The sequence below is a fragment of the Danio rerio genome, chromosome 16 (genome assembly GCF_052040795.2).
Source record: "Danio rerio strain M-AB ecotype USA chromosome 16, GRCz13ab, whole genome shotgun sequence".
Classification (NCBI taxonomy): Eukaryota; Metazoa; Chordata; class Actinopteri; order Cypriniformes; family Danionidae; genus Danio; species Danio rerio.
Genome location: NC_141036.1, coordinates 21868493 through 21880000, shown reverse-complemented (window position 1 = coordinate 21880000; position 11508 = coordinate 21868493). Strand labels below are relative to the sequence as shown.

General features: G+C 34.1%; 1 protein-coding gene across 1 annotated transcript in view; it reads left to right on the top strand.

The window, feature by feature from the left end:
• si:dkey-233k19.3 overlaps positions 1-11508 on the top strand; it is a 188511-nt gene that overhangs the window by 36569 nt on the left and 140434 nt on the right. Inside the window, exons 28-30 of the mRNA XM_087286860.1 lie at positions 2583-2709; positions 3295-3444; positions 7890-8123. Of these exons, the coding sequence (XP_087142986.1) occupies positions 2583-2709; positions 3295-3444; positions 7890-8123 (511 nt within the window). The remainder of the gene's footprint in view (positions 1-2582; positions 2710-3294; positions 3445-7889; positions 8124-11508) is intronic.

Sequence of the window (11508 nt, the reverse complement as noted above, 5' to 3'; positions counted from 1 at the left end):
ATAAAACTAATATTATTAAGCTCATAATTCCATAATTACAAAATTAACCATAATTACATCATTTTAAACACTGTAATCACATCATTACCACTCTTACCAGTCTTTAATGTAAACACATGTCACGATTTATGAAATATGAATAATGTAAGGGGAAAATGGAACACATCTTTCTTATTAATAATCAGAATAATGAATATTAAATGTAAACAGGAATAATTTGCTTGTGTCATCTAAAGATCTAACCATGTTTAAGATTATTTACAAATCACATACATAAGTGGAATAATAATAAAGAAAAAACAAGATTTTTATTGATGCTTAATTTTCCAATGTAAGTATTAACATTTTATTTTATTGCCAAAACTGATTTGGCATTAGTAACTATCTTTTGCCATTAAACATGGGCTGTCAAGCACAAAGAGTTTCTTGTTCTTGGCACATTTTTGGTCAAATCTGCGTGTTTAGTGAATAGTTAACTGGAGGCTTATTCTGACCTGATCATTTGATTCAGTGAATCATTCACTGGAGACTCTGTCTGACTGATTCATTTGAATAAGTCTCTGACTTGAGACAATGAGATAAGTCCATCAGCCTGCTGACAAATTTAGCATTGCTGATGTTTACCATTTATAAACAGGTCACGCTTTATCCTGTTAATAACCTTTTATTCTTAAATTTTTTTATTCTGCAGTATTTATGTAGTGGACTAAAAAGTGCATTATTATAGAAGTAAAAGTAAACATTTTCCAGAATACAAGTACACAATATTTTAATAAAGAAACTGTACCGGCCGGCGCAATAGCCTAGTGGTTAGCACACTGACATATGGTGCAGTAACACTGTAGAGCGTCCTGAGTTTGAATCCCCCTTGAGGACATATCCCGTCCCTACCCCTTCTCACTCTCCCACTTCGCTTCCTGTCTTATTACTGTCCTATCCACTTAATAAAGGCAAAAAAGCCAAAAAATAAATAAAAAAGACAATCTACTGAAAAATATACTAAGGTGCATTTATGAAGTAAAAACACTTTGTTGCTGTTAAGGGATGCAACGATATGGATTTTTTTGCCCGATATTGATAACCGATAACTGTGAAGATTTGAGGGCTAATAACTTACCACAACTGATAAATATAATTTTTTTGAAAATGTTGGATTTTTATACAGTGAACAACTGATTTTATTTTAAAAACTTTATAAAAGTTTGAACTGATCTTATAGACTGAATAGCCTACTCAAGGCAAAAAAGGCAATAATTTTAAAATTGCAAGGTAATTATAGAGCTATATGCAGCATTTTACATAAATTAGAATGCCAAAAATGAGTTATTTTCTTTTCTTCACATAGCAAATTAACATGCAACTTAAATGTTGCATACAACTAAGTTAATAGGTTAAATAACAAAATGGGATTTAATTTACAAACAAGTTAAATACATATATTTTAAATAAAAGGAAAATAAAAGAACTAATTATTGGAACCAGTTCAAATGTTTTTGAATAAAAGGTGTTACAGTAATGTACATATCTACAGAAAAAGGGTTTTTGAGAGGTGTTTTGACAGTTCAGAGCCACTGTTCAAGCGAAAAGCTAGATACATATTGTATTAGAAAATGTGGCATAAATTTTTTCCATTTGGCATTTTAGATTATATTGAGCACATGTAAGTGCTGCTTTTCAATCAGGCAATGCTTCTATGTTCGTTCTTGTTGTCAGTTGTGGGAAAAAAAAAATAAATCAGTGAAAGGTTTATGATAAAGTGCTGCGAGTTTGAAAGTTTAACTGCAAGCACTACATAATTTGGTGCACATGAAGCTGAGTGAGATTTGTCCTCAGAGTCAAATTTTGACACATGAGCATTGAGCACAAATCACTGTATGACAAATGCAGTGCATACTATAATGAAAAAAATGTGGTGGATGGTTAAAAACCCCTATGGTGAATCCAGTGACTGGCGCTTGCCTCCCTTGCTGCTGTTTGGGGTGATGTGAAGGCTCTGTTACTCATTATCATCATTATAAATGTGCAGATCAAACTGAAAACAATCTTACATCAACAACATATGGCAAGCAGCGCATTGATAAGAGCACATAATTTTATTAAATTACAAAGAACCCAGTTGTTTAGCACGTGTGCATCACTGCTATTATGTTTACACATGTAATATTTTTTTGCTGAGGCAATTTAAACCAAAATACACGATGACACTCTATCGAACATATCTAAAATGATAAGGAACATGGTTACTTACTGAGTTATTAACACACAGCAATACTGCTCAAAGAAAGGATGGACTTTGGAGGAAGGCTCCCTTATAGTGCCTTGGACAAGTCTGAACAAATTCAAGCCATGCATGCGCGAGGCAGACAGTTCTGTACAATTATGTAATCTATCGGTTTATATATATTAGCCCAATTTTGACATTAGACCAATAACGATAATAGTATTTATTGTGTAAAAAAGATGTGGCCACCGATATATTGTGCATCCCTAATGCTGTCCACCACTGGAAATAATCTCATAATTTGTGCATTGTTTCAGATAAATATTAAATATTTTCGTTAATATCCTGTTATCCATCCTAGACTGTCTGTATGTGAGAAAGCTCTGGCCAAATACCTGGAGGCCAAAAGAATGGCTTTTCCACGCTTCTACTTCCTCTCCTCCGCTGATTTGCTGGACATCCTTTCCAAGGGCCACCAGCCTCGACAGGTACTGCTGAAGTAGTCAGCATATTATTTCAACTCTATATAACAATCTGTATGTTAGTTTGAACCAGTTTGAAAGTTTAATTAGTTTCAGATTTCTCTAATTACACCTCTCATTTCAGGATTACAGTAATCCGTAAACAGGTCAACTATAAAGCATGCAGTCGTTCCTGACTGTAGTCGTGATTGGTATTTTACATTGCACCATATTTCCTCATCTCTCATCTCAATTGCGTATAATAACCTTTATCTCAGTGATTAAACTTTTTCATCATTACAGTGATAATTCCTACTCTATGTATCAGCATTATGGTAACGTTCTGCGGTTGGATTGATTCTGACCTCCTCTTTTGAGCCGATCCTCCCACATATGAGCAGGTTTTCTCCTAAACCGTTCAACCAGAACAGGGTCAAAGTGCTTCATATGGTTCTTATTGTGCCTCGGTTAGAATAAGAATTGCAAATATATCCACAATCATATCATTATCTATGGATATGCTGTACATAACTGCACAGGTTGATTTATTATGTTCAAAGGTGCTGTTTTTTGTTCTGTGAAAATAATGCTTTATGGATCATTGCTTTTTAGGTTACCTGTCACCTGGGTAAGCTGTTCGACAGTATGACTGACCTACAGTTTTCTGACAAGGAGGGGGGAAAGGCCACATCTGCGGTGGGAATGTTCAGCAGAGATGGAGAATATGTTTCATTCTTTTCGTCGTGTGACTGCGTTGGACCGGTAAATCCTATCTTTTATGCATCTAATTAAATCAAACTGCAATGTTTTAAAAGTAAAGTTTTAAGGAAACTGAGTTAAAGTTGCCATGAAATTAAAATGCACTCTTCTTATTTGTATATTTATATAGTAGTGCTTGTAATAAATTATGCATATGTGCACTTCATAATTTTGTAAAAATTAATTTGGCCTTATAATTGCCTATCAAATACCTGCACCCCTGAAATGACTTTTATTCATTTCTGGTCGCATGAAATGCGTCTAAAGCGGGGCTATCAGGAGCCCATCTTTCAATGATTCAGTTGGTTCCGAATGAATTTAATCATGCAGCACCCTACCTTTAACCTAATTTCAAAACCGTTTTAATTGGATGTACATCATGATATTGGAAAAAGGACAATCTTGACTTACGTTTGATGGTGACTTTAATAAATAAATATATTAAGTGATAATAAAATGTTGAATGTTGCATATATATAAAATACATTTATTAAATTTTAGCGTATTTCAATATTTAATTAAATCAATATTAACTTAGGCAATGTAGTGGCGCAGTAGGTAGTGCTGTCGCCTCACAGCAAGTAGGTCACTGGTTCGAACCTCAGATGGCGTTTCTGTGTGAAGTTTGCATGTTCTCCCTGCGTTCGCGTGGGTTTCCTCCGGCTGCTCTGGTTTTCCCCACTGTCCAAAGACATGCGGTACAGGTGAATTGGGTAGGCTAAATTGTCCATAGTGTATGAGTGTGTGTGTGTGTGTGGATGTTTCCCAGAGATGGGTTGCAGCTGGAAGGGCATCCACTGCGTAAAAATGTGCTGGATGAGTTGGTGGATCATTCTGCTGTGGTGTCCCTGGATTAATAAAGGGACTAAGCTGTCAAGAAAATGAATGAATGAATATTAACTTAAATCATATTTACCTAAATAAGAATTCTGCATTGTATATGCAATGTGCTACTGTAAAATTAAATAAAAATACAGTAACATTAAATCAAGCTAAGATATTAAACTCTATGGGCTCTATTTTAGGTACAAAGTCTAAAGTACATGGTGCAAAAGCATTAAGGTGTGTCAGAATCCATTTTTGCCATTTGAAGGAAAAAAAATAGTTCTGCTGCAGCACATGGTCTAACAGGGTTGTGCTTGTTCTCTTAATGCGGTGGTTCCCAAACTTTTTGCTGTGTGCACCCCTTTCTAATATTTGTTACCTGTCAAGCACCCCTTTCCCTAATTACACTCCAAAGTTTTAACTACAATAACTAAACACACATATTTTCTGTATATGAGATTAAAATAAAATTTATAAAATATGTAAATTTAATGCTCAAGCTTTTATGAAGTTGACAATTTTCACAGCGTCATTAAGTATAGACAAAAGTTCATCTGGCATGTTTTTCATCGATGGGGCTTCTTGGAGGATGCTGTGTACCCAGGAAACCGATGATGCAACTTTTCGGATGGAAGCTACTGCTACTTTGTGCCTCCTTTTTTCTTCTTCTGCAGTTCCTCCATTTTTCCTTGAAATAAACTTACAGGCATGTCTTGTAATTAGCTGTGTCTTGTTTGTAATTGCTGAACCATTTATGAAAGCTTATGACTGCTATTAGCTAAAACCGACCCACAGACTACACATTGATTGCAGATTTGGATTTTTTGCATCTTTTTTGCATCAATACATGTAAACCTGAAACCAGTGTAACTGACGCTATATTTGCGTTTCTTACTTGACATTTTCTCACTCTCTAGCGTAGGCCTAATTCTCTTCATCAGTACATCTCAGCTGGATATTTTTGTTTCCGCTTGCGCCTCTTCACCTCGTTCGTTATCCTCCAAGTCCATACTGTATATTAAGGCCGCTGCACATCTCCATAGAAGAGGGCGATGAAGATGGTTCATCCCTATGATCACTGAATTCTTTAAAGTGCCAGTTTTTAACCAGGTTTCCATTTTGATGAATATACAGCAAGCGGAAAAAAATGACAGTGCTATTGTGACACAGACGTGAAAGCGCAAGATGAGTGAGTATGCATAGGTTGTAAATTGCAATTTGTAATGTGATTTTTTTTTCACTCTCAGTGATTTTCTTTTCTCTCAAAAACTTGACATGTAAAGTTTACTCAGGATAAATGTATAAAAATAATAAAAGATAGTATTTTCCGCCATTAACAACATTCTCTTGCACGCACCCCAGTTTGGAAACTGCTGTCTTAATGAGTTATGGTGTGTTTTGAGCATAATGTGCATTAAACTAATCAGAGTCTCATCTTACATGCTCTTTAAGGGTCAGTTGCATCTCGCTATGACACATTTGCTATTTACATGCCGGACTTTGTAAGTTAAAAAAACAAAAAAAAAAAAACGAATGCTTCACTAGAGAGAAAACAGTTACACAGACCATCTGCAGCCTGAGGATAAAGAATGAGCCTCCTCCATTTGGCCTCTTTACATTTTTTTTTAACTATTTATTTTACTTTTACTCTACTTTATTCCTTTACTTTACTGGATAAGGAGGTGGTGTTGTACGCACTTCATTGAAGACAACACATCCATTAGCCTACATATTTAGTTTAGTTTGTTAGGCGTAAAGATTTGTTTCACATCTATTTCTAAATTCAGTTTTAATTTTGAGCGAAAGAAAAATTAACAATAATAACAAAGCGCGGTCAAACAACCGAGTTATATCCAGAAACATCCTAAGCCTATGGCCCATATGGTGATGAACACTCTTCAAAAACCTAGACAAGTGGACAAATCTAAACTTTTTTTTACATTTTTTTATGAAAACAAATATAAATATGCATATAATGAATAATACTGCTAATAATAATGACATTATACAAAAGCAAAGTTTCATGAATAAACTGAAAAAAGCAAAAGAAAAAAAATTTTGTTACACTTTAATCCTTTAATTTTTTTTCATATGTAAAGATATTTTTGTATTAATATACATCCTGTGTGTATTAAGCAATGTGTAAGCATTTTGGACTGTACAGGCACATACTTAACGCGCTCTGCGCTGTACTTTCGACTAGGTTTTAGTTGGTCCATGGCGCAGTCTATTTCAGTTCTTTAGGGCCATACTCACACTATGTACAGTTGCCTCGAACCGGGTCTAAGCACGCTTGTCCCCTCTCCTTTCTCCCCCGACGGCCCGCACTCACATTACAATTGGGCCTGGGCATGCTTACATCATCGATGCTGCGCTGTTCAGTAAGCTCTCTCGCTCAGCACAGTGGAGATTTCTCTAGTTATATCGCTTTAGACCTTAGGGATGCGGTGACACACAGTCAGATATTTCGCCGAACAGATCAGCCACTTTTGACGCTCATAAACAATCATAAAGTCCTCGTGCTGCAGGAATTAGGAGGTTTGCTGAAGGTGCACAGCTGTCATGCAGTGAGGGGTTTGAGTCTTTAAAAAACAGTAAGAATGATTAATAAATCCATATGGAACACTTCCTTAAAAGTCACGTCTCGTTTTCAGTTTTGGGCTTTCAGTTTTTGCACTCACACACAAGCATACCGCGACAAAGCCCAAGTGAACCGCGCTCAGGCACATCTCTTCCAACCGGGCCAGGGCCGGCCTAGTGAACCGTACCTGAGCCAGATTCAGCACACCCACACTTCTCAAACGATCCGGGAAACGGGCCTGGGCACGGTACGGATAGCATAGTGTGAGTAGGCCCTAAAATAGCAACGTTCTAACAATGCACCTTAATAAACCTTCTTTTTTGACAGGAACACCCATGAGTCCACAAAGAGACACAAATGGATTTGCTGTTTAAACAACATGATGCAAAACGTGAAAATTATAGTTGCACTGGTCTCAAAATAGCAACAAATTGTGCCTAACATTTCTTGTGCCTTATGGCTCTGGACGTATGATAGGGCTCCTTTATATTTTTAAGTTTAAAGTTAAAAGAAAAAGCTTAGGTGGATACCAAAAAAAAAAAAAAAAATTAAAAAGGTATTTTATAAAACTACACTTATAAATGCATATAATATATATATTATTTTAATAGAATATTTTAATGAAATATTGTATTTTTCATCAAATATGCTAATTAACTGAATTTAAAAACCACTTGTTTTCATTTAACATAATGTTAAAGTTTATAAAAGGTTAATGTATTACATAAACATATAAAGCAATTTAAGAGAGTTCATTGTTTTTCTATAGCACTTAATATATTACTATGCAGATTGTCAAACTGATTTAATTAAACAGAATTAAACTTCAAACTAAACTATACATTAAAATTATTGTATGTAATATTAAATTACATGTTGGTTTCACAAAAAATTAGTTTACAAATTTTAAATGTGTTTAAAAAAAAAACATGAGGTCTTCACTGACCATATGTATAAAGGTAAATAATAGACCCTGATATGAGGATAATCTAGAAATATTATTGTCAGATTATTGCTAAAGGTGTGAGTTGTTTCTTCTCAGGTTGAGCTCTGGCTGAACTGTCTGGAGGATGTGATGAAAGAGGGAGTGAGAAGATTCATAGCTGAGGCTGTGGTCATGTATGAGGAGCGCTCACGGGAACACTGGGTCTTGGAGCTGCCGGCTCAGGTGGTCCTGACTGCCTCCCAGATCTGGTGGTCCGCCGACATGAATCTGGCATTTGAACGGCTGGCTGAGGGTTTTGAGACGGCACTCAGAGACTACAACAAGAAACAGGTCAGTCACATACATTATACAAACTGCACAATATTGCTATTATAACTGTCAATGAACTAAATAAATGACACAAAAGAGATTCATTTTTATATTAAAATTATATACTGTATATTGTCTATAAAAATCTGTATTTGATTAAATTTTTCTACCAAGAGGCAGTAAAAACTCATAAGGGGCTTATGAATCTCTCTGAGGATTTTTTTTTATCATTTTGATAATATATATATATATATATATATATATATATATATATATATATATATATATATATATATATATATATATATATATATATATATATATATATTATCAAAATGATAAAAAAAAAATCCTCAGAGAGATTCAAAAGCCCCTTATATATATATATATATATGTGTGTGTGTATATATATATATATATATATATATATATATATATATATATATATAAAAGAGAGAGATCACTTTCCAAATCCTTTTCATTCAATGTTTGTCGCTGGTGGAATGAGTGTCCCATTCCTACATGGGATGCTGATTTACTATTATCATTTAAACGACAACTAAAACCCATCTCTCCCATAATCACCTGAAGCACTGTGAACAAACCAAACACCCTCCTTACTCCCGGTTAAAACTAAGTTATTTAATCAAGATTCAAGACCATTGAGTTACTTTCTTTTGTTTTCTTGTTTGCAGTATCAACAGTGAGTTAAATTAATAAAATCAACCAATTTTGCAACCAATTTATTTAGGCTACTGACATTTTAAAAACCTAGTGCTTAGATCCAGTAAATTAATGGGCATGGGTTTTCTTTTTCTGTTAATGTTCACCTGTTTAAGACATGACTATCTCTGCTAACCCGAATTTTTGCCAATATGGGTATTTTGGCATAATTGTATCGCTTATATAGAGTTGCTAGGTTCAAAGTCTTTTTTTCTCTTTGGCACAAGATTTGTATTTTAAATTTTTTGCCTTGATCCTCATCATAAAGGCATACGCCGTAGCCTATTTCCTAGCTTTCTCTCTGTGTTTGGTCTATTTAGCAATGCCTGTTCGTCCGCAGCAAACAAACTTTGGGTCGTTGGTCAATGTAGGAATCAATGTTAATCATTCATTCATTTTCCTTTGGCTTGGTCACTTATTTTTTATCAATATATTTTTTATTATTCTTAATTTTATTCTTTATTTTATTATTCTTTATTAGTCTTTTCAGTATGCATGTAAACATTCTTTTCTAACCACCCTCCCCTCTTTCCCGCCTTCACAAGACAGAACACTTAAATGGACATACTTGTGAGACATCGAGCTGATGTGTAAATTAAGAGGAAATAAACAAGTAAACAAACAATAATGGCAAACAAATTATTAAAGCAATAAAGAGTCATACTTTTCCATTAGAATTTTCAGTCAATGTAGCATAAAAGATATTCATGTATTCAATAAATTTACCCCAAGTTTTCCCAAACATTGAGGAGTTTTTTTTTTTTTAATTTTTTTTATTTTAAGATTAAACAATATTTTTTCAACAGGAACCTAAGAAGAAAATTATCTAACCCATACAATATGACTTGGTGGTTCTTCTAATTTCCATTGTATAGCAATGCATTTCTTTGCTGCTATTAGAGCCATTTTAATTAAACGTAATTTTTTCCTTTGATCGAGCAGAAGAACTGATTCATCCCCCAGTAATATAAATCTTGGATCAGGTGGAAGATTAACATTAGCAATTTTACTAATAGTTTGTATTATATTTCTCCAATAGGTTTTAAGTTTGGAACATGCCCAAAACATATTAAATAATGTACCAACTTCAATTTTACATCTAGAACAACATTCTGAATATGAATTGCTTATCTATTACAATCGTTCAGGTGTATAATATACGCTGTGTAAAATATGAAACTGTATTAATCTTTGTCTACTATTAAATGGAAATGTTAAGGCACTTTTAAAGATATGTTCCCAAGTATCTTGCTCAAAAATGCATTTAAAATCTTTCTGCTATTTAAGTTTAAAGGTAACACTTCCATCCCATACAAGTCGTTAAGGTTGCCAACTATTCTGGTACAGTATATGCTTAACACAGCAGATTCCCTTCCCAGTAACCAGTACTGGAATACACCCATACAGTCTCACATTCACACACTATGTCACACACTATGTCCATATTGCTATTACCCAATTCACTTATACAGCATGTCTTTGGAAACCGGAGCACCCGGAAAAAACCCACCAAACACAGGAAGAACATGCAAACTCCACACAGACATTCCAACTGGTCCAGCCAAGCCTTGAGGCAGCAACCTTCTTGCTGGGAAACAGTGCTAACCACTAAGCCACTGTGCTGCCCCAAATCAATGTTCATTAAAAACTATTTGGTTTTCATTTCACGAGAAAGACACAGTATGTTGGCCACAGTATGTTACACTATGATAGAACCCTCCATAAATTGCAACCCATAACAAAAAAAAGTGCAGGAAAACCTTATCTTATCTTGTTCTCAGAATTTTTTTAATGAGTGTAAAAGCCGCTTGATTCAAGAACAAATTACATCTGAGCAATTTTTTTTACTGAGAAAAAAAACAAACACAGATACACATGCACACAACCAGTATAGTAGCATTGGTTAACAAAATACTCTTGTGAGCTAGTTAATGAATTCAAAGCTAACAGTTTAATTCAAGAACAAATTACTATTTCTAGTGCTTGTAAAAGTACCATTTTTTTAAAACTCTTTCTGTAAATACACAGGGTGTTCGATGAGTTTTAAAAAGTATTAAAAGTTGATAAATCAATGTAGATAAATTTAAAGCCCTTAAAAAGTATTAAAAAGTCTTAAATGCTATTTTGTAAGGTATTACATTTTATGTTATTTTTGATATACAAAATATATGGTTGTATGCTGAAGTTTGCCTGAATTAAATCAGCGATTTTCAGGAGGCTGTTTAGTTCTTGAAATCAATAAAATCCTACTAGATTTGACATCATGCTGCTTTGTTTACTGGAGTAACCAAGGCAACAACATTATTCCTGCAGCTTTATTGGCAACAACTTCTGAATTGGGTATATTTACTAGATTTTTTATTCAGTATATGAATAATGTTTATATTACAGTTTTTTACAATCACTTAGACAGTTTTTTCAATAAATTTAACAAGTTTCCTAAACTCTTAACATGGTTAGCACAACATCTGTCTTTGTAGACTATACAATAATGCATTTCTTGTTGGTTTGATACAAACTGCATACAGATCACACCAATTTCAAATGCTTGAACTTCTTTTACACACAAGCTCAACCAAGACCAAAACATTGTAATTTTGCACTCAAATTTACAAATGCTTTCATGCTGTATGTCAGAACAGATTACATCATGTTCTCAATAGAACTTATATAGGCTAAAGTC